The following is a 24,082-nucleotide window of genomic DNA, read 5'->3' as shown; positions in this document are numbered from 1 at the left end:
AGGAAGAGTGACTTAGTTACTGTGGGGGGCAGTAGAAGGGGTAGGGGTAGACCTAAAATAACTTGGGAGGAGATAGTGAGTAAGGATTTAATATCCTTGAATCTATCAAAAGAAATGGTCCATGATCGCATAAATTGGCGGAAAATGATTCATATAGCTGACCCCACTTAGTGGGACTAAGGCTTGCTTTTGTTGTTGTTGTTCTACAATGACACAACACACCCGATGCAGTCCTCCATTTTACCCAACTTGTTTTAATTCTATTGACTACGTCTTCTTCAATTACCCCTTCCGCTTGCATAATAGATACAAGATATCTAAATCTATTGCTGCTATTAATCTCTTGATTATCAAGTTTAATCTTCTCTCCACTGCTACTCCTTATATTATTGAAATTACATTTTATATATTTTGTCTTAGTTTTACTTATCCTAAACCATTTAGACTCTAATTTGACTTTCCAAAGTTCTAGCTTAGATTCCACTCCGCTCCTACCATCATCAATCAACACAATATCATTTGCAAACAACATAAACCAAGGGATCTCATTTTGAATATTCCTAGTAAGTTCATTAATCACTAAAGTTAAAAAGATAAGGACTCAAAGTAGAACCTTGATGTACACTAACTGTGATTGGAAAATCTCTAAATTCCCCTCCTATAGTCCTAATGCTAGTCACTTCTCTAACATACATATTCTTAATGACCTTAGTATATCTACTGCAAACCCCCTCTTTTCTAAGACTCACCGAAGAACTTCCCTAGGTACTCTATCATAAGCTTTCTCTAGGTCAATAAAAATCAAATGCAAGTCCCTTTTATTTTTCCTAAATTTTTCCATTAAGCTTCTTAAAAGATAAATAGCTTTTGTTGTTAATCTTCCAAGCATAAAACCAAATTGATTTTCTAAAATCCTCATTTCTAGTCATATTCTATGTTCAATTACCCTTTCCTATAATTTCATCGTAAGACTCATAATCTTAATTCTACGATATTTATTGCAATTTTGAATATCACCTTTGTTTTTGTATAAAGGTACTGACGTACTTTTCCTCCATTCTTCAGGCATTTTCTTGGTTCTTATAATAATCTTGAATAGATTAGTTAACCAAATATTTCCTTTATTAGCTAAATATTTCCAAACTTCAATTGGTATTTTATCTAATCCTATAGATTTCGTACTTTTCATTTTTTTAGTGTCATCTTAACTTCAAGAAATCTAATTTTGCAAATAAATCTTCTATTTTTAGTCTTCTCATTTGTCACTTCCAAGCTCAATCTTTGCTTTGGTTTTCATTAAACAATTTATCAAAGCGTCTTCACCACCTATCTTTTATGTCATCTTCTCTAGTTAAGACATTATCATTGGCATCCTTTATACATTTTACATCGCCCCAATCTTTGCATTTTATTTCTCTAGCTCTAGTAAGTTTATAAATGTCTTTTTCTCATTCTTTTGTATCTAGTCTAGTATATTAAGTCTCATAAGTTCTATGTTTAGCTTCACTAGTAGTTTTTTTTTTTTTTTTTTGCATTTTTTCTCACCTCTTTATATTTTTCCAGATTTTCTATATTTCTAATTTTTTTTCATATTTTATACCAAATTCTTGTTGTCTTAATGGCTTTTTGGATTTCTTGATCCCACCTCCAACTTTCTTTACTACCTGAATATCTTTCTTTGGACTCACCTAACCTCTTTTGCTACCTTTAAGATAGAATTAGCCATTTTATTCCAAATAATATTTGCATCTACCTTATCGCTTACGGTCCAATCATACTCTTTAATCACTTTATCTTTGAATTTTACTATATTATCTCCGTTCATGCTCCACCATCTAATCCTTTTTTGTTGATTTATGTTACCCCCCCCCCCCCTCCCTTTTTTTTTTCCCCTTTTTTAAATGTGTATATCTAATACTAGGACTCTATGTTGTGTCGCCAAACTTTCATTTGAGATAACTTTACAATTTTTACAAGATAGATGATCCCCGTTCCTAGTTAAGAAAAATCTATTTGGCTTTTATTATGTCTACTCTTGAAAGTTTTTAAGTGTTTTTCTCTTTTTATAAAGCAAGTAGTCAATATAATTAAATCACAAGATATGGAAAAATCTAGGATTGTGTCACTGGTCTCATTTTTATCTTCATATCCATGACCTCCATGTATCCTCTCATAGCTTATATTATCTTTTCCAGTTTGTCCATTCAAATAAGTTCCTATGAATGTCTTTTCAGGCATTGGTATCCCTTGTAAAATACTATCCATATCTTCCCAAAATTGTCTTTTAAGATTTTCTGCTAAGCCTATTTGGGGAGCATACGCCATACGCACTAATGATGTTCACTATTTCCAGGTTTAGAGCTATCTTGATTTTAATGATCCTATTTTTATTCTTTTATCATCTATTACGTTATCTTTAGGTCTTTGTCTACAATAATTCTCACCCCGTTTTTATGTTTCTCTTTTTAAGTACCAAAGTTTAAATTCTGATTTTTCAATTTCTATAGTTTTTTCTCCTACCCATTTCGTCTCTTGAAGGTAGATTAAGTTAATTTTCCTTCTAAGCATTATTTCTATTAGTTCCATACTTCTGCCCATAAGAGTCCATATATTCCAAGTTGCTAATCTAGTATTGGTTTCTTGTGCTAACTTATTAGTTCTCTTCCTTTTATACTGACTTGGTCTATTCCCTTAGACCTAGGTGGATTTGGTAAGAATTCATGATAGTAAGATCTGATGACATTTTACGCTGGCTGTCTGCTACCTAAAACAACCTTGCTTTTTTTTCCGGGCTAGCTGTCAGCTACCTAACTCAACCTTGCTACTTTATTCGGATTTGGGACCGGCTGTGTACAAAGATAATTTGTGTTACATAGGCGAAGTACACGTTTGTTTTTTTGTTTTTAATTTTTTATTTATTTATGCAAGCTTATTTCACACAGACAATTTTCTAAATCACACCCTACGACTAGTAGGAACCACACAAACAACACAATGCATTTAAAAAAAATCTAAAGCATACAATTTTGGATGTGAATCCAAGCTAGACTAACATTAAAAAAAAAACAATGTGCAATAGTACTTTTTGAAAAAAAATTGAATACCCCAAGATTTGCAAATTGAAAACACAAAAATGCATATATTAAGCCTACAAATCAAACACACAAAATCTCCACTACTAACCAACTAGAAGAAAAATTATAATAATAGTAATAAGAAAAGAAATAACAAAAGAGGAGAAGATCTCACTGATGGCTGAAACTAAAAAGGTAATGACAACCGATTGAAAGTACTACAATAATTACCCTTTAGTGCTGGAAATTTGATGCTGCTAATGAAAAATCAATCAAAGAATTTTACGACTGAATTTTTTTTTTCTTTTATTCTTTGTATGCAGATAGCTTAGTGGGTACTGTCTTCACCCTTCCCCCCCTTTTTTCTTTTCTTTTGATCCTTAATGACAATCTCTTTCCTAATCCAAAGTATGAGGATTTTGTTATGTAGCTGATAGCTACCATAAAACCTTTGATCTGGTTTAATGTAAATAGTGAAACTCACACAGATGGCTTTGTCTAGACAAGTTTAATGCCTACAGTCTCTTACCAAGAATCATATTATGGATTTCTAGTTGATTAGTCAGTCAAACAGGACATATCTTAACCATCCTTTGCCTGTTATATGACACTTTATTCCTGATTTTTTATAACCATTGCTAAGAACTAAGTTTAATCTTGAGCAAGGCCATAATGAAATACCAATACCCTACTAATGTTTCATACTGCTCTGTGAGTAAACTCGTGAGCATGTTTATCTAGGCCCATACCTGGTTTAATGGGAGAATAATCTGAAAACGGTAATCTTTAGTGAATTTTGATGGGAGCAGCATCTGAAAATTGTAATTTTTGGTTCTACTATGATATGTAACCTTTGTTGTAGGGAGCAGAAGTTGAAGAAAAGGTGAGCTCCTGCCGTCACATGGTTGTATTTCAATATGGGTCTGCTGTCCTGTTTAACATTGAGGATAAAGAAGTGGACTCTTACCTGGAAATTGCCAGAAGACATGCTTCTGGGTTGGTTCCAGAGATGAGGAAAGATGGTGAACTTCTTTGCCTTTTGTTGGATTGATACAAATTAAACTCTGGCATGATTATGCTAATTTGTGAATCAAAATTTTGTTAATACTTTCTGATGTTACTGAATTGCATTGAAGATGCATATTAAAAGCCATGTTTAGTTATTATCATGCAGGCCGAACCCAAAACAGTTGGGACAGGGCTGCTGTTTCGTACTGGCAATCTAGCTCATAATCCAATTTAGCCATCTCAGCTTCTGCACCTCCAGTATGATCAGCCCTGTCTGATGTGGCATGACCTATAATTTTACTGGATGTTCAGGACTGGAGAGTTTCCACGCCTAAAATATTGACATGAGACTTGAGTGATGGCACTGGTATAGATAATGGTGACTATGAGTTGCACATTTTTGCAACTGCATAGGTTAAATCCTGTATTTTGTTGGTTATTTTGGATACTAACTCATGTGAATTGTGGTTAGTTTTGGTTAAGGATGTAGATTTTAAATTTGATTGTTATGTTCATATTCTGACAAATGCATGTGCACTCTTTTGTGTGACAGAATTTGCTGTGAAAGAGAAGCCACTGCTGGATCGGGATATGCATGGAGGTCCAGATCACATTGTTGTTAAAAATCTTGACGCTGATAGTATCCGCATTATTGGAAGCGTTCTCGGGCAAAGTATTGCTCTGGATTATTTTGTTTCTCAGGTGATCACTTTTCCAGTTTTCCATAACTTATTTTTAGCTCTCTTTTTGTTGCCATTCAGCAGAGGAAAAAAGGCATTGGATTGATTGCAGGCTACAGTCGTTGTATATGTATATAGTCTGCGTTGCTGTGTATTTTAATACAAGCATTTGAGATTTTTATTGCTTGGCAAAGTGATATTAAACTAGTGTAGTTATTGCCGTTTCTAATTTCTAATTTCTCTCTCTCAAAGGTTGATGGTATGGTTGAAGAATTCACAGATATAAACCGTGGAATGGAAAAGAGTGGAACTTTCACAATGGATAGGAAGAAGCTCTTTCAACTTGTTGGGAAGGCAAATTCAAACATGGCAGATGTAATTTTAAAAGTTGGTCTTTTTGATAGGTAACATTATAACTGCAACTTCAAAATGTGGCTAGATATCTGCTTGCTTGGGATGATGTAATAATGTAAAAACTGTGTGCACCTACTGAATGATCTACTGTTATATTTGCAGATAAAAAAATTGTGAGGTTGTATTTAGAAAAACATTAAAAAGTTATTCATGTGTCTGGTTTAAACCCATATGATTTTCCAAGATGTCACTATTGTTTTCCCTGGACAATCATTCAAGTGAGTTGGCCTCTGGTCTGATGGTTATATGGCTTGTCCATCTTGATGTACTGAAGAAGAAAGTTGGGGAAGTAGAGTAGGGGAAGGGTGGGGAAATTGGACCTTAAAATTAGATTCCTTAGACTATTTGTAGAAAGTAGGTCAATTTTACATGTCTGGACTGGTCCTGTTACTTGGGATTGTAATTGGTTCGGTTTGGTTCAGTTTTGACCAGTACTGAGAACCAAACCAAACCAAACAAATCCGTTCTTCAAGATAACAAACCAACACTGAACTGAACATTCAGTTTTTCTAAAAATTCATTATTGATTTATAGGTTCAGTTCTAATTTTTCCTGTTTTAAAGCTTAATATCTTTTATCTTTACACAAAGAACAATGCGTCATATTCTGCCTTGAGCTCATTAATTTAGGCCAGCGCATAAGCCGGGCACCTGAACCCATTTGTTTGGGCAAGCTTGCACGTAGGCCCAGAAGGATTATGAGTTGAGCGTGGTCGATCTGTGTAATAGAGCAGTGGTTTTTATAAGAAGTTAAGAGGCTGACATTCTCATGCATCTCCAATGTGGGACAGGATCCTCCCCAAGCTTGCAACTGATGAGCTCACTCAGTAGTTCACTTGGATGTCTTCCCAATTAAGATTTCCTACATTGGAAGAGAGGGCTTGGGTCTCCCTTCTTCCTATATAGACCACCATTCCCCAATGTCAATTCTCAACCTAATGGAATTGTATATGCTTATCGTTTGACTGGTTCCCCGACCAATATCATTTCATATAACTAGTTAAAAGAAAACAAATTAAAAAATGACTCAATTAATTTTTTTTATAAATACCAATAAAAAGTTAATAAAGTTATAATAAATTTTATCTTTAATTTATAAATATATAGTTTGGTTTTACTAAAAAACTGAAATCTATAACAAAATCTAATTTTACAAAAAAACTTAAAACTATAACCAAAATTGAAAAACCGAACTGAAGCTGTTTTCCATTTTTTGGTAAATTTTGTACACTTACAGCCTGACTGTTACTCTTGTACACTTCATTGAGATGATTTGTGTTCATAAAGTGTTCCTCTCAATTTTAGAATAGAATGATATTAGGAAAATGTTGTTTAGTTTGTTCAATAAGTACAAGAAGCTTACTGGCTTATATACTTGGAACAGTTTTTGCCTTTGATGTGCCTAAATAATCCAATTTGTTGTAGTGGCAACTTTCTCAACTTTCTGACTAGCCCATGTCCCCATGTTGTAATTTTCTTTTCTGCATGATGAGTGCTTTGTGTGGATGCATTGAGTGATGATTTTGAAATGACTGAGACTGTGATGCTTGCTGGGAGTGTGGGATTGTAAACTGTTGGTTGCGATCCATATTTGTGCGATGGATTGATACTCTATTAGAGGCTTAATGACAGAATATGTTGAAACTTCGATCAAATTCTCAAATTTATCCCAAACTTTAAATTGTTACAATTTGATTCCTAATTTTATTTAAGGTGTTGCAGTTTAAAGGCTTCTGTTGAAATTCCCCTACTGAACCTCTTGCCACTGCTCACATGACTTCAACTGCTTGCAATTTTTTTTTTCTCCTTTTTCATTTAGCCTTATGAGAGAGATCCATTTTTTTTAGGGAAACAAACTGTACAGATGCTTGATAGGGGTTTGTGCCTGAGTTGCTGCTAGTGCCATGGCTATCAACATCGCCTGGAAACTGCCATAACCCAAAAGCTAGTTGCTGCCCCTTGGACAGCCTCCAAACTCCATTTGTCATCTGCACCTGCATTTGCACCTGCTACAGCTAATTCAAAACATCGCCACCGCTCCCCACTTTCGGCCATTCATAATCACCATACATAATTTCCTTAATCAAGCCAAGATGCTTGCTATATGCCAAAGGTCATAACCCCATCATGATGAAGATGAAATCATCATCATCATCATTGTTATTGTCATCATTGCCGTCGTTGCATTATCTGCATCTCTCATTCTCCCGAATCCCTGATTCTCCCTCAGCCTCACTGCCTCAGCCCTTAGGAGTAGATTATACACAGGCACATCAAGTCAACCAATTTGTTGCTGGACTCGAACATGGAAACCCACTTGGGGGATTTTGGATTGGCAAAAGCTGTCGTTGAGAATTACGACTCTGCATACTGGTCAGGACCCTCTCCGCCTCACGCACAGCCTCACAGGTGACCAGGCAAAAGCGGCGGTGCTGTATTCGGCACTGGCAGAAGACTCACGGCTCACTCCCTGCTACGGTGCTACCCAGACGGCGTCACGGCAGGCACCCTGTCACCCCCAGATCATTCGATCAGACGCAGAAGACCCACGGCCATCTCGGCATCTCCGATTCAGCCATTCTCTGTCCTCTGACTCTCACCAACGCAGGCACACATCTGTTACCCGTTGGCCCGTCGCAGGGTTGCAGCGGCAGTACCTCCCACCCCCAGATTTGAGATCTCCGCCTCCTGATTCCCCTGCACTTGCGGCAGGGCAGCGGCACCCAGACCCAGTCTTCTACTCTTCTTTGTTCAATGTTTTGGTTTCTTACTTTGTTAGTTTGTTAGTCAAAAAAAATATTTAAAAAATTATAAAATAAATAAATCATTTTTTAAACGGGCAGGTGCGGGTTTACCTGTTAGTGACCCGTTTATTAACGGGTCAACCTGAATCCGAACCTGTTTAACCCTGAACCATTTATGACCTGCCCGAACCCGGCCCCCGTTAACCCCTTTTGCCACCCCTAAACCCAAACCATCACTGTGCAGCCAACAATCATCCATCGTCTCTCTAATTATCCATCTTCATCTCACCAGCTGCATCATCCATGTCCACACCTTATAAATCCCTGCAGCCATTCACATGAATGGCAGACAACTACCACCACAGCCCAACCAAGTCCCGGACCACCACTAACTGTCATCCAAAGTAACAACCTGAATCCCCATCATAATGAGCCTTTAATACACCGAAAACGTTACACAACCACGATCATATTTCACCGTCAGTCTTGGGGATTTTAGAAGCTGAAGATTCAGTTAAACAGATTGGGATCTTGGCACCATTGTATACCACCATCATTTGCTCCACCTACCTTGTCGCACACACAGAGAACTCATGGGAGCAGTGATAAGTGATATCACATGAATAATATGAAGTTTAGTCAACAGATTTGTAACCAAAGTTCCACATTCCAAGTTTGGGAGAAAACTGAAAACCTGATAAGTACAGGGTCTTTTTTATTTCATTTTATTTTTATTTTTATATATAATCATTGAGTCTTGTTTATAAAACTCCACCTTTGTAACTTTGGTCAATTCTAGGGTAGTATATATTCCTAGCTGACTTGATTCTCTGATTTGGCTTCAGAAATGAAATGACTGAGGTTTAGTTCTGATTGTTTGATCTTTTCAAGTCAGGAATGGCTATCATTTAATTGCTTGGATATAGCTTGATATGGTGTTGACCAGAGTTGAATTCAAGAAATTACAGTTCTACAAGAACATAGTCCATCCATGTCGTGACATATTAATTCCTGGAGATTAGATTTAATGTTACATAATATAGTTGTGGAGGGGGCTCTTGAGAAGGGCAGAGAGCTTTGTTATGCACAAGAGATGGATGTTCTAGAGAAGGGCTTAGAGAGGAAAACTAGGCAATTCCTGATAAGCTCAAGCATGGATTGTGGCAGGTGATGGTAGTTTGCTGCTTTAAGGGATCTCTTGAACTAGTAAGAATCCAAAGTGAGGAGAGAGAGATGGCTTCATTGTTCAAGTGTCAAAAGAATCTCTCTTGAATAATAATCGAGGCATTTACACTAGTGGACAAATGGTGTAAGATGTCATCCTCCAATAAATAGCTTGACATGTGAAATCTTAATTAATGAGAAAGATGGATTTTTGAACAAGCTCAATCATGAAGCATATTGAAGATGAGAAAGCATAATGAAGTGAGAGGAAATAAAAGGAAACACTTGTCATAAACGACAAGCAGACGCTTGAGCAGCTTAAGAAAATGCTAAGGGATATGGATTCTGGGCGACACATGTGCTACAATGGTTAGGACAAAGGGTCACGATCCCGTGAGGGTAAGCTAACCCCAAAAAAAGGTCCTTAGTTCAAAAAGTCATGTGGGCCCTTTATCGTATGTATGCCCACTCCCTTCATATTGAAGTTATTTAGAATTATGCCCCATATCTATTTTCTATTTGAATCTTCAATATTGCATTAGTAAACCTTGATTTTAGCCCATCAAGTTGAAACTCTCTAGAACATCCCAAGATTGGGATTGGTAGAGACCTTGCCACGTGTCTCTATACTTAATCCTGACACACACTGCCAATTTTGACCTCCTACAAGAATGCAAATGTGGTATAATTAATAATTAATTTAAAATTGTGCAAATACAAAGTTGATGTTGGTCATCAATTTCATAATCTAGAGCATTGCAGTAATTTTATGCATTTACATTTAGCCTCCTACATAGGAAGCCATTCACATGCTTTGAATAAATTCCTCTGAAGAAATTCCCATGTATCAAAATTTGCTAAATGCAATATTTTAGATTGTGCACAGTAACGAAATTTTTAGTAAAAGTGGGGGCAAATTTTCATGGGGATTCATTCTCATATGGATTCACTTCCACGGGGTTGTCCTTGCATGGATTTGCTCCCATGGGGATTGATTCTCATGGGGCTTATCTTTACAGGGATTTACTCCCATGGAGTGTCAATTGGATGCTAGCTCTCGCAAGGTTCCACTCCTACAAGAGTCGACTCTTAAGGAGATGCTTCTTGTCAAAAGTCCGTACTATTGTAGGAAGTTGACTCCTCAATTCCTGTAGGACTTTTTTTGTGTGGGGACTCCACTCTTTTGAAGGGTTGACTCCTTCAATTCCTCGCAGGATGTGTCCATGTAGGAACTCCACTCTTATGGGAGACTGACTCCCTTGATTTGTGCAATACTTGTTTATGTAGGGATCTACTTTTGTGAGGCTAGTGCTTCCCCAATAGGATTGACTTTGCAAGATGCCATTTTTTTTTTTTTATAATTTTTGAAAATCATAATGGTTGTACTGCGAAAGAAATTAAATTTCTTTCAGAAAACACAAACAATCTTTGCCACAAGACTTTATTTATTTATTTTTTAAATTTTAAAATTTTTTTTTTTTTTATTTTGAAAATCTCAACGGATCCATATTGTGTGAAATTATTATTATTATTGTTATTAGTATTAGTCACAGAGGATTTGCTTCCACTACAAACTTCTAGTTTTGTTCAATTTTTTCCCTTTTTTCATGGAGAATACCCAAAAAAGAAAAACCTTTTATTATTATTTTTTTGCACGATTATAAATCATGATAGATTGGACCTCTTTGAGTGTCTTCCTTCTGTTCCTTTTGCTTGGATTAATATTTCTTTTCCCCATCAACATGGATTCAAGATTCGTGGCATTTATGGGGATGGCACATGTGGCAGTTACCGCCCAATAATTTGGAAGAATCACCGAGAATGTTTATGCATATAAGAGAGATACAGTAGGGACCACAGAGATCACATCCTTGGCATGAAGTTTTTTATGTAGTGAAGGCTTCTCGTTTAGGAAACCACAATGTGAAAATTATTGATAAAAAAATATGGTTATTTTCCAACTATTCCAAAGAAAGAAATTTGGGGAGCTTCTGGTCCCTACCGATAAGTTTGGCATGCCAGGAAATCTGTATATTGGTTAGAAAAATTAGGTGTAGCGTATTGCTTAGAATCCCAATCATGACAAGAGATTGAAACAAGCAATGATGCTAGATGTCTTTCTTTTAAGTGCTTAGTTGAATATTCAATCAGATAGAGGCATGGAAATGTGGCAAGACATCATAACTTGCTAAAGCATTTCCACTCATACATTGATAATAGCAATATAACATGTGGTGAAATTGGGTTCAATCTTGAAAATGGTTGTGTCCTCCTGAGGCTATATTTTCTTGGAGAAAGAGATTTGGGTGAATTAATATTTTTTTCAAGGACAATCTTCATAGAGAAATGGGAGTGTATTAGAGTGGAGTATTTTAGTTGATTTAGATAATGCTTATGATGGAGATCTTTAAAGAGAAGCTGGTGGGGCCACCCTCAATGTCTTGGAGAAAGAGATTTGGGGTGAATTAATATTTTTTTCAAGGACAATCTTTATATAGAAATGGGAGTGTATTAGAGTGGAATATTTTAGTTGAGTTAGATAATGCTTATGATGGAGATCTTTAGAGAGAAGCTGGTGGGCCCACCCTCAATGTCAGTGAGAATCATGGTAGCCAAGATAAACTTAGCAATGGTGGGAATGAGGAGGGAGATGATGAAAATGGGAACATCTTTCTACATGATTCATCTCCTATGGCTAAATGTTATTTCCTAGCTCATCGGATCTCATTGCCACTTGGCCATGCTCTACTTAGTTTCCAAACAAATTTCCTAGGACATCTCAATATTAGGATGGTCTACTTGCAGCTCCTTGTTCTTCTAGACACAAGATTCCCTCTGCTAGTAAGTTGTCCCCTATGGATTTCCTAGTCACACGGTTCCTCCCCTAATATCAGGAGATGCAACAAACTTACATAGTCCTAGGAATTTCTTAGTGCCTTGGGAGGATCCCGCATATGTGGAATTTCACAACTTTAGAGCACATAGAAGCATGTGAATTAATTGAAACATTTTTATAGCTTTGTCGGTGAGTTATGGACATGTGCCATATCAAGTGGAAAAATCTTGTCTTGATGCTATTGGATGTTGCTAGGCAAATACTTGACATGTCATGCAGTCCTTGGAGTTCTATATCTATCTTCTAGATAAATATTGTGGTTCAAATGATAGAGCTTTGTAGATGTGCGAGTTTGAAATGGACATGATTGATTCTTACTTGAAGCAAATCAGTAATGCTATTGATCCTTGAGCCTCCAATTATGCGCTAGGGAGTTACAGTCTCCACCTAATACATGTGAGGTTAGGTCCCAACCTAGTTATAATAAACATTTTTATTTGATAATGGAGTAATTTTTGTGACTTTAGGATAGGGAGAGTAACCTTTAACCTGATTCCAGGGAGAGAATATTTTTACCTAGCTCCAAGGAGGCATTATCTCATGGTTTTTAATGACGGCCGTGACCATTATGTAATGCGGTTACGTAATAGTTTTTTGGGTTCCCAATACCGTTACACAACACAAAATTGGTGGGAAGAAAAACCACATCCATAGCGGCCATTACGGACTGCAACCATTACGTAAAGGCCGCTACGACCGTTACATAACCGCTACAGGAATGTTACAACAACAAAATTATTTTATTTTTTACTTTTTATTCTCACTTTTGTTTTTTACCCCACTTTCATAAATCATTTTGGCGAGATGGGGAAAGAATTATAATGAGGATGATAGTGATAAAAATTTACTATTTTTCTAAATACTCACAAACGATGTATTAATTAACAATTTGAAAATACTAACTTGTTTTTAAAATATTTTATTTTGATAATATTAGAAACTTGATATTTATGTTCTAAATTTTTCAACTTCAACCTTCTCTCTTTTCTAGTTATGCTTTATGTGTCTAATAGATTAAGGGAGCGTATAATGTATTTTGTTTTATTAATTAAGTTAACAAACATATTAATTAAGTTAACACAAATAAGAATTTATCTCGCATAAGAACAATGAGGAGTATAAATACACACACGCACATCATTTTTTTGTCGATGGTGGTTTAAAACAGATGTAAACTTCTTGCCCTTACCAAACAACTTAGTTAGTTGAACTAAAGGATCCAAAATACACTAAAACTCTCTCTAAGAAGGGTGAAAAGCTTTAAACATGCAAATACATTAATATGCTTAAGGTTGTGCGTGCTTGAAAAAAATTCATGGCCATTACACCTGCTTCCCGTTATGTAACATCCGCTACTCCAACTTCTCATTACACTCGTTATTGTTACGTTACGCTACCCGTTACCGCGATTTCAAACCATGGTTATCTCAAACTACATTTGGAGCCTTTGTCACGTGATTAAGATTTGAAAAATGAGGAGGTTCTTTGTCACTCCCAAGGATATATTGAACTTCTTACAGCATATGTAGACGAGGGAAATCCAACTTCGAATAGGCATTGCGGAGATATAGTCTCCACCCAATGTGTGGGAGATATGTCTCACTCAACCTAGTTCTAAAAAAAACATTTCTATTTGATAACAGAGTAATGTGACCTTAAGATAGGGAGAGCAACTTTTGACCCAATCCAGGGAGAGAAGATCTTGACCTAGATCCAAGGAGACATTCTGTCGGCCTAACATTTGAAATCTTCGTCACTTGATTAAGATTTGCTAAGGAGGAGGATCTTTGTATCACTCCCATGGATATATTGAACTTCTTACAGACATATGTAGGCTAGGGAGATTTAATTTTGACTAAAGCCACTAGGGAGATACAAGCTCCACCTAATATGTGGGAGATTATGTCTCAATCTAGTTGTGAGAAACATGTATCTTCATAACATGAGAGTAATTGATCTTTTGGCTTTTTGATAGGGAGAGAACCCTTTGACCTAATGCTAGGGAGATAAGATCTCGACCTAGCTCCGTAGACATTTTCTTGGCCTACTTTTGGAGTATTCGTTAAGTGATTAAGAATTGTTGAGGAGGAGGATCCTTGTATCATTCCCAAGAAAGATATCTCTTGACCTAGAGCTGAGGAGTCATCATCTGAATATCGTGGTGTAAGAATTATACTAATGTGGTAATGCCTCCTCCTGTAGTCATTAAAGAACCATCAAAGTACATACCCCACTCTTGGTTCTTAGTTGCAATGAGTAGGGATTCTTTATGGAATTCTATAAGGATGGTAAATGATGTGACCTCATCATGTTGAGATGGAAATTGAGGTCTGCAAGAGCCTGAGATCTAATAGCTTTTGGTGGGACTAATGTTGATATCATATTGTTTAAAGTAAAAACCATTTAGTATCCTTTTGAAAAGAATTGACCTAGTGAGGAGATACTTTATTAGATCATATTTCATGATCAAGAGTAGTCTTTCAACTCGAAGGTAGCACCAAAGCTTCTAAGGGCGAAAGCAAGTGACAAGCAATGCATTTCTATTTCCAAGTAATCAACTTCATCGCTTGTATCAATCTTCTTAAATAATAAATTGGTTGTTCTTGCTCCCCCACTTCTTATGCTAGTAAAGCCCCAACATAATTTTTGGTAGATGTGAGATACAATCTCATAGGAAAGTCTTTGATCGGCATAGTTATTGTAGTCGGTGGCAACTTGAATGTAGTTTTCTCTGCTTTCTCTTAAGCCATCTTAATTTGATTATATCCACAATAATCATTTATAAAAGGAGAACATCTCGCGCTCTGCTATTGCATCTACCAAGTCATCAATATTAGGAAGTGAGAAATTATCCATAGGACTAACCTTGTAACGATCCCATATCAGGCATATACTAGGGAGATCTTGGGCTTATAAAGTTAGCTCCAATTCCAACTATATGACGCGCCTTTTATAGGGTAAAACCGTGAGGCCAGTGAACTAGAGTGGACAATACCTCACTAGAGTTAGGCCAAGACTCTTACATTTGGTATCAAAGACACCTTGGGGGTATAATCATGTGGGTGGATCCTATACAGAGGTATGGGCCACTCTGACAAGGACGTTGGGGACCGGATGGGACGGCATGTCATGGCCTCACATCAAATGTCTACTAAGAAGATCTTGGGCTTATAAGACTTGTTCAAGCTCCAACTATATGAGACACCTTTTATAGCACAAAATCGTGAGCTCAATCGGCAAAGTGGATAATACCTCACCGAAGTTGGGATGATAATGTATACTTGATGTCTTTAAGACCCAAATACACTCGAATTTGACTATCTCCTAGTATGCCTATCATTGTAGGTTTCTCATTCAACTTTTCTTCCCTGGTCTGGATGACATTTGCAGCGGGGCCTCTCTTTTCCAAAATGAGCATTGTCATTCCTTCGCAGTTGGATTTATTAATCCTTTGAGCAACTTCCATTAGGGTAGCAAAGGATGACAATGCCAAGTTCTCCAAGTGTACCCGATATTCAATAAACATCCCCTAGATGCAAACTTTCACAAGTTCATGCTCCTCAATGTTATCTTGGATGTCTAATACATGCTCTCGAAAGTGTTCTACATAGTCCATTAGATCCTCTTTAGACTTTTGACGCTCCCTTCCAAGATCCACCAAAGTTACCTTCTCTTTGTCATTACCTGACATGCTGTTGGGAAGCTTAAATTTGGGACTAATGTAGTCCTTCGAATAAGGCTTGGAGGTAATTGATCTATATAAAGAAGACTAAAATTCATCCCATGAATGAACTTTACATGATTCCTCTCCAAAATTTTGTCCAATTCCTCCATAGTGATGTAAGATGAAGAATTAGATGTGGTGGATGTCAAAGGGGAAGGAGTGATGTTTAGGGGGGCATGTGAAGAGGATCCTCCATGCTGAACTTGTGGAAGAGGCGTGCTCGTTGCAGGAGGTATGATAGGAATTGCTCCCCCTTAAATGTGGTGCTTGAGAGACCACTACAAGGTTTGAGGTAGAAGGATTTTTTTGAGTCAGTGGTGCCAGAAATAGTGGTAGACTTATTGTTCCCACTTGGAGATAAATTAGGAGGGTTCAAGGCAATCTCTTGAGGTTATGAAACTAAGTTGGATGCACAAATCTTTTGACTCATTGTAGCAACTGCTTCATTAAGTATTCTAGTATTCTCTTGAAGAGCACCAAACACCTATTCTTGAGAGGTTTGAAACATTTCAACAATTGCATCATCTGAGTCATGTGGGTGGCAAAGTCTAGGAATTCTTCACACTGGACCGGATGATCACCACAGTCCGCAATATCTTGAGTGGGTTGAGTATTAGAAGCTTCCATGTGTCTGCATTTCTTTTAGTCATAATCTTGCATAATCAAAATCTCCCCAATGGAGTTGTCAAAAATGTGGGGGGTGTTCTTGTGAAGGGAGGAGATATTTGTTGTATATAAGTAATGGATGTTATGGAGAGGGCCCAGAGAGAACTTGGCGATTCCCAAGATGCTCAATTGTGGATTCTGGTAGGTGAAGGTATTCAACTGGTTGAAGGGATTCTTTGAACCAGTGAGTATCCAAAGTGACGGGGAGAGAGAGAGCGTGCTTCATTGTTCAAGTGTAAAAAGATCCCCCTTGAAGAATAATCAGGGTATTTATACGCGAGAGGCAAAATAGTGCAAGATATCATCCTCCAACAATAAACTGACATGTCAAATCTTCATTGATGAAAAAGATGGATTTTTGAGCGAATCTGGTCATGATGCATGGTGAAGATGAGAGGAAATAAAAGGAAACATGTGTCATGAATGCACGTGGATGCTTGAGCAGCTTAAGAAAAGGGTAAGGAAAAGGACTTCCTTTAGCAAATCCTAATTTGAGCCTACCGAGCTAAAACTCTTGAGGAAATCCCAAGACCGGGATTGGTAGAGAACCTGCAATGTGTCTCTGTCTCTAATTCTGGCGCGTACTGTTAGTCCTGAATCTTGATTTCCTGCAAAAATGCAGAGGCAATATAATTGATTATTGATTTAAAATTTTGCAGACACAAAGTTGATGTTGGTCATCAATCATAATACAGAGCATCATGATAACTAATAAATCTGAAGTATGAGCATGTTTATTTGTATGTGCTCAGAATCAAGTACATAATAGGACTTGTTCATATAGCAAGGTTGTTAGTTGGCTCATTAGGTTAGAATGGCTTGGTTTTAGGGTTGGGGAGAAGCTTGGATATAGAATGAGGCTTCTCTGCCCTAGGTGAAATGTATAACTAACATGAGAATTTAACAAATCCGCCACAGTTGGTCATAATCAAAGATAATTGTGGCCCATTATCAATTTCTGCTTGTGTTAGCTATAGTGAACTTTGATTTATGTGGATTTTGAGTATTTCTATTTTTGCCTTCATTTTTTTATGTTCAGTGAATTGGTAACCCACTTCACTACATAAGCATCCATGTGGCAACCTCTGATGCTTGTTTTATTGTCTCACTATTCAGATCAGAAATTGCTTGGAGAGAAGCAAAATATTCTCAAATATTTGACTACCTTCGAGAGGAGTATGAGGTCACACAGCGTTTTGGGAATCTGGATTTCAAATTGAAATTTGTTGAGGTATTTCTTTCTGTTCTGATCATTTCTTTTATCAGCTTATGTTGGATTATACCCATTTTGTCATTTTCTTCTCCAAATATGGAGATCAAGGTTGCATAGATCATGCCCTTCTCAACCCCCTGATGGTGCGGGAACCTTTTGCACTGGGTATTGCCTTTTCTTTTTTTCCCCATTTTAAAATGCTCAGGTTTGGATGTGGATGTTGTGTGCTTTCTATAATGATCATTGTTGGTTTTCCCCAGAAATTTTGGAATGTAGTACATTCATAAACATAATGTGTTGGATGATTGTTACAAGAAAAAATAACGGTACTCCATAGAAGTAAATAGTTGAAAAATTGCTATGCATTTTGTGAATGTTTTAAAATTGTCCAATGAACTTTTATTGAAATTATTTGAATATTTGATGTTAAACAAATTTTTTTTTTTTTTTTGGCAGCATAACGTTCATTTTCTTCAAGAAGTCCTCCAAAATAGGCGGTCAGATCTTTCAGAGTGGTGCATCATTTGCTTGCTGACTATTGATAATGTTCTATCCATTTATGAGATCATTCGTGAATCAACCAGTGTTTCTCTTTGATCTGTCAAACAGATGGTGACGACTTCAACAGCCAAATAAAGTTTACAGCATAACCACTTAATGGGTAGGGCAAATGATTCTGCAATTTTCTGCTGCTTGTTGAGTATTTGATAATGTTACATCAATTTATAAAATTGTTGTGTGAATCAATTCCAGTTTATGTTTTTTGATTTGGCAAGCAGATGGGATTTTTGATAGCCAAAACATACAGCAGTAAAACAAATCATATTGCCAGGGTGAATGAATCTGCAATTCTGTATCCAGTATCAAGTTAATAGCAGTCCGAGTAGCGATGGGAAAATAGTTAGAATCAATTGATCTAAGTCATGCTTGATCCGCCTAATTTGAATTACATCTGGTTTGCACAAATTATTGGATTTAGATATGCATTGGAATATTTATATTTGCATTGTAAATGGATTGGGATGGTTAAACAAATGGGTATCTGTTGATTTGTTTATCAATGAATACAACAAAAGAGAAATATGGGAAGTTATTTGCAGTATGTGCATATAATACAAATTGTTTTCTTATCCAAAAGTTTTAGAAGCTTTGAGTTGTGGTAATTGATTGAGTACTCTTTGGTAGTGTTTGGGAGCATGGATTTCAACATGAATTTCAAGGCTTGGATTTGGATTTGTGTGAATTTGAATAAAATTTAATATAATTTTGTATTGTGTTTTGGCTAACTTTACACATATTCAAATCCATTGCATTTTGTCTGAAGGCCAAAGTTGCAGCCAGATTCTCTATTTGAAGGTTTTAGCAGTTGGATATAGTGTATAATAGTAAAGTGTAAAGTCAAATGTAGCCTGAAACTTAAATTACAAATAAATTATTAATGAACTATATATAATATAGGACAAAAGACATTGACCTCGAGATTTGGTAAAAAAAAAAAAAAAGGACTTCTATTGAAGTTTTAAAAACATCAAGGATCTCTTAATGAAAGGTGTCTTTTTGGTAAACTTTAGGAGAGTTTTTAGGAATTCTTGAAATTTTAGGGGAGGTTTTAGAAAATTTTTATACTTCGGGGAGATCAGTGTCTATAATATATTATTAGAAAGATTTTCATAAAAAAAAAGTAATATAACATAGAAATAAATAAATGAAGGGGTACTCCTTTTAATTGATCTAGTTTTTTTTTTTTTTTTAAATCAAAACTCCAAAATGCCCCATACTTTTTGCCGACATGTGTACAATAGTAAGAATAAAAATATTTTTGATCTTTAGAAATTTAAAAATGGGAAGATTTGGGAGCCTGGCTTATAACCACAACTTGTATTAGAAGATTTTATTCATAGAATTTTGTAGTTTTTATGGTATAAATATGGCAGATTAAGTGCCATCCTCCTGAATGATCCAATTTGGACTGATATGGATCCATCATTTCAACAAATCAAATTTAGTTTGCGACTTTTTTTTTTTTTTTTTAAATCTAATTATTTACCTAATATGCTACCAACTATTCCATCCAATCTGCTTTGCAAGCTTAAGTAACAGCATGCCATGGTTTTTGGATGATTGTCTTCTTGATTGATGGAATTTTCATGTGTAGTGCAGTTGTAAAATTAAGTTTGCATGAATGCCCCCACAATGTGTGTGTGTGTGTTTTTTTTTCTTTTGGTGGTGTGTGATGGGTGGAAGGTGTAACCAGTGAATTACACTGATAAAAGATTTTCATCACTGCATTCTAGAGATATGGATAACAAAGTGGTTAAATGGCTCGTGTCAAAAAGACTATATTGGTTTGTTACCATTTACTTAGGATAAAAAATTAGATTAGCTTCGGATGACCACTTTGGTCTTACTACTAGTGTTTTTGGGCCAATGAAATAATGTTAAGTATTCAAGTATAATTATATGTATTCACTTTTCATGTAGGAGTCACATGCTACACTATTTAACGTTATTTTATTGGTTAGGAGGGATTGAAAGGACCTTTGTGGTCTTCTAGTCTGAATTTTGCGCAAAGGGGCTGTCTTTATTTTAGCCATGGCAGTTGAATTATTAGGGCCTATGTCTATTCCATTTTTAATGCAATGCTAGTGCACTAAAACTGTGCAGTTTGAAGTTAATATGTGGATAAGCCGTGTCAAAAGTCCAAAGGAATGCAAGTTTTGATGAGCAAGCAAAATTAAACGTGAATCTTTAGAAATAATTTAATGGCTGGAAAAGCAAATAAACACTTTCCCCTTGTTGACAGTTTGGCATTGAGACCTTTGATTTGAACTCCTGTGAATTTGGACCAAATGCTATCAAAAATTATTTCATCTAAAAAATTTACACAAGCAAAAATATAAGGCATGAATTTCATGCCCCCAAACACAACTTTCGTAAATTCTACGAAAAAGAAAAAACAATTTATGAAATGCTTTCCAAGAAAATGCAAAGGCATTTAGACAGTGAAGAGACAATATGTAGCAACATCATCATGTGCATGTAGCATTCATTCATCATGTGATGCAAATAGGTAAGTTTACCATTTATCATACTGAACTGAATTTCATATACAAATCCAAAAAATACCACCTCTGCAAGTCCAGATAGTCTTACTGATTAACCACCAACTAGTTCAGCTTTACTAAAGCATCCACGCATCACGGACGTTTAGTATAGCCCAGTGGCGCATAATCAATTCCACTTTTAACCCATCTAAGCCATCATAAAGGCAATAACATCTCGAATCTTTTCAAGAAGAAAACCCTTAGTAATCTGTGGGAGTACTTATAATGGTAAGTCATCTGTCACCACGAAAGATGATGCTAATGATGTCTAATATTCTAAAGCTCAAACTTCTTGTACTTTGACAGCGTCATGGGGTGTTTCGTATGCATCCTTGGGCCTCGACTTCTTCACACCAGCTGTGAACCACACCTTGTCAGACTTGTAGCCCTCAATTGCCACACTTGTGACCTTAACCCATACTAGGACTTTGGTCTTCATTCCCTCTATTCCTGTCAGCTTTCCCCTCAGCAGGATTGCTTTCACCCGAGTAGCGTACCTTACGACCGAGGAGTCCTTGAAGCTCACCTCACAGGTAGAAGGCAAGTAGACAACCAGCTTGGCCTTTGATTCATCAAATTCATAACAGGTTATGTTCTGGGGAAAGAGGCCAGCTGGTAAGTTATACTCTCTAAGGAGATCTGGCAAACTTTTAAGTGGCTTTCCTGTATTAAAACAGAAAAAAAGTTATTTAAGAATCAAGTAAAATGCAAAACAATGCCACCCAGCCAAATCCCCATCCCATTACAGATGAATCAATGTACTAACTTTATGCGAAAATTATGAAACACTTCTCATGATAGCAAGTATCCAGAAACTGGTACAACATGAAAGCATACTGCAGCAATAAGTATGTGAAATTTTGGAAGTTCGTAAAAGAATGCTGGTGCACAATTATATCAGCATTCATACTTATATTGGCATAAGCAGCCTCGGTCAATTTATTTCCACACCTTTTAGCTTGTTGAAAATCCATTTTGCCTTCTCTTCTACAGTATTTGAGAAAGTCTGCAATCAAAAACAACCTTTTAGTAACGAGTGAAAGCAATGCCATTAAATCTCTGAGCACAAACATTACAGCCAGCAATCATCCGCTTATAAAATGAACTTAGCTGTAGGGTGCACTTCCCATGTGAATCTGAACAAGCAAAATTTTTGCAATTATATGGGAAAATTATGTGGGCATATTATATCAAGGAATCCAAATGCCAATTACCTAGTATTCTTAGAATGAACCAAACAAGGCATCAAGGATTCCCAACTCACATTTATGGAAAATATAAATCCTCAAAGATTCCTTAAAAGTTGAAACAAATGACTATAACGGTTTTCCTGATCAGCACATATAAATAATATTGAAGAGCTTAGTAAATGGATTTCAAAACTTCAATAGTTCAATTGATCCTGCATAAAAAATTTACAACTCACATATCAGCTAGCACACAAGGAAACGCAACACAAGCTTCTGCTACTTGACAAAAACATTAGTACACTACTCAGCTATAAGGTGCTTCTTCCTCTGCATAGAATTAATGCATTAAAATAAGGGAAAAGAAATGTTTAGACCCTAGTAGTGATACATATGCCTTGAAAGGCCTGAATGAGGAGAAAATTTTGGAAACTTTGTAAAAATTAAAGTGGTATATTTTGGGTCCTAATGAGTCTTTTCTAGGCGACGAGATAAATATATTGCCAAAGATGGAGACAGAAATTCCAAACCCAATTACAAAACACTTCAAGTTATAACCAGCAACATAACACTGAGGAGATGCCCACTGCCCAATACCCAACTTGGCGTTTTGCAGACAAACATGTAGATTCAGCATCATTTACATATACATAATTTTCAGCAATGCTGAATGAATATTTATCAGATCGGCAAAGAATTTGTCCATACATACATTTTTTTTTTTGAAACAAAGAAGGAAAAGAAAAGAAAGAAAAGAAAATAAAAGAAAAGAAAAAAGGCGCATCAACAAGAGCACAGAGCATCCCACGACTTCATTCATCAAGTCATTAAGGGCAACACCATCAACCTCTTCTTCGTTCTTAGAACATACCGATCTCTAAATTCATTTCCATAATTTTTTTCATTATCTGGGTGAATGGGAAAATTGACAGATCTCGCACTATTAATTGCATCCTTGAAAATACTCAGAAGTTTAGCACAGCATTGGCAAAAATATATGCATATATCAAATGGGCACACTTGAAAGAAGCACCTTTAGCAGGAAAACCAGAAAATAGGCACAAAATTAAAAAAGAAGAAAGAGCAGAAAAGCCATGAACATACAGTGAGGTCTCCAGAGATGTTAGACAACTCCTCCTTGGCTTTCCTTGAAATCCAAAAGCTCCCCGCTTTTATGCTGCTAACCTTAGTGAGAGCTTTCTCCATTTTTGCCTCCTTTGATCCTCTGCTCTCTCTCTCTCACAGAAGCAACCAAAGGGAAGAAGAGTGCTGTGGCTGAGCACCCTTTTCCCCTTTCGGCTGTCTCACCCAAAACTCACCACAGCTGGAAATGAAAGCAGCAGCTGTGGACTGACTGGAAAAAAGCGGCGCTCAATAATAATAATTCCCCAATGAATGAATATGATATATTTCAAAATGCCAGGTGAGGAAGTGAAGAGAGGGTGTTCGTGTAATTTCAGCATAGCTGGCGCTATGATTCGCAGTGGGTACGCCGGATTTACTGCGCTTTCAAATTTGAACCATCAGATTTGCCGGTGGCTCTGTGCCACCAGTCCACCTCTCATTGTAACCCATGATCTAAACTGATAAAGATGCCTTCTTTACCTTGGAAAATTATAGGGATTGAAGTGAAAATCTTATGTTTGTATTTATTAAATCTAAGCGTGTAGGGTCCTTTTAAAATTAGTACACGAATTGTTTTTTTGCAAAAAAGGAGAACATAAAAGCATGTTACCTACGCTTTTTGAATATTACCCTCCTTTTCTTTTTAAAAAAAAATTAATCTAGGAAAAAAAAAATTCGTGTAGGGACAAACAAAATATAAAAAGTTAAGTTTAATGGTAACTTTTGATTATTCAAAGTTGTGGGGATTCAAATTTTGAAAAAATGGAAAATGGGGTTGGAAGATATTTACACTTTCATATATAGTTTGTAGTGATTTCATCTTGAGTATTAGATAGGAAAAAAATGATATAAAGAATTAAATAAAAATTACTTTTTATTCAAAGAGAAAAGGAAAAAAAAGTTTGAAGGTTAGTTTCGTATTTTCAATTATTATATTTTAATGAATCATGCATATTACAATCTCTCATATAATCAAAGTTTACTAATGTCATGTGCTTTTAATTATTAATAATAAAAAAGTATGTTGTGGCCAATGAGAAAGATAGCTGTCATCCACATTTTTCCTTATTATTGCATTCTTTAA

The 24,082-nt window shown here is 36.2% G+C and overlaps 2 protein-coding genes across 3 annotated transcripts in view; one reads left to right on the top strand and one right to left on the bottom strand.

Moving 5' to 3' along the window:
* Positions 1 to 18,719, top strand: part of LOC131143730 (protein RETARDED ROOT GROWTH, mitochondrial) — a 30,480-nt gene extending 11,761 nt beyond the window's left edge. The window contains exons 3-8 of one of the 2 annotated variants that reach the window (XR_009133662.1): positions 3,937 to 4,096; positions 4,636 to 4,784; positions 5,015 to 5,166; positions 17,486 to 17,600; positions 18,039 to 18,243; positions 18,362 to 18,719. Coding sequence is in view for 1 of the 2 variants with exons in the window: in XM_058092004.1 (XP_057947987.1) it covers positions 3,937 to 4,096; positions 4,636 to 4,784; positions 5,015 to 5,166; positions 17,486 to 17,600; positions 18,039 to 18,179 (717 nt within the window). In the remaining variant the exon portion in view is untranslated. Of the gene's footprint in view, positions 1 to 3,936; positions 4,097 to 4,635; positions 4,785 to 5,014; positions 5,167 to 17,485; positions 17,601 to 18,038 lie in introns of both variants that reach the window. The other variant, XM_058092004.1, reaches the window with a different exon arrangement.
* A 1,879-nt stretch (positions 18,720 to 20,598) lies between these two features.
* LOC131143729 (uncharacterized protein At5g01610) lies at positions 20,599 to 23,503 on the bottom strand. Its single transcript, XM_058092003.1, has 3 exons — positions 22,978 to 23,503; positions 21,638 to 21,692; positions 20,599 to 21,349 (listed from the first exon to the last, which is right to left on the bottom strand). Exons 1-3 carry the CDS (start codon positions 23,077 to 23,079, stop codon positions 20,970 to 20,972), a joined length of 537 nt encoding a protein of 178 aa, XP_057947986.1. The 5' UTR covers positions 23,080 to 23,503; the 3' UTR covers positions 20,599 to 20,969.
* Between the last annotated feature and the right edge of the window lie 579 nt (positions 23,504 to 24,082).

The sequence above is a fragment of the Malania oleifera genome, chromosome 12 (genome assembly GCF_029873635.1).
Source record: "Malania oleifera isolate guangnan ecotype guangnan chromosome 12, ASM2987363v1, whole genome shotgun sequence".
In the NCBI taxonomy this organism is placed as follows: Eukaryota; Viridiplantae; Streptophyta; class Magnoliopsida; order Santalales; family Ximeniaceae; genus Malania; species Malania oleifera.
This window is presented reverse-complemented; position numbering and strand designations above follow the sequence as displayed.

Excerpts from the sequence above, each read along its gene's own strand:
- LOC131143729 (XM_058092003.1), bottom strand. The coding sequence starts at position 23,079 with ATGGAGAAAGCTCTCACTAAGGTTAGCAGCATAAAAGCGGGGAGCTTT. Across the intron at positions 21,693-22,977 it reads ACATCTCTGGAGACCTCACT|ACTTTCTCAAATACTGTAGA; the intron begins GTATGTTCATGG and ends TTTTGATTGCAG. Across the intron at positions 21,350-21,637 it reads GATTTTCAACAAGCTAAAAG|GAAAGCCACTTAAAAGTTTG; the intron begins GTGTGGAAATAA and ends GTTTTAATACAG.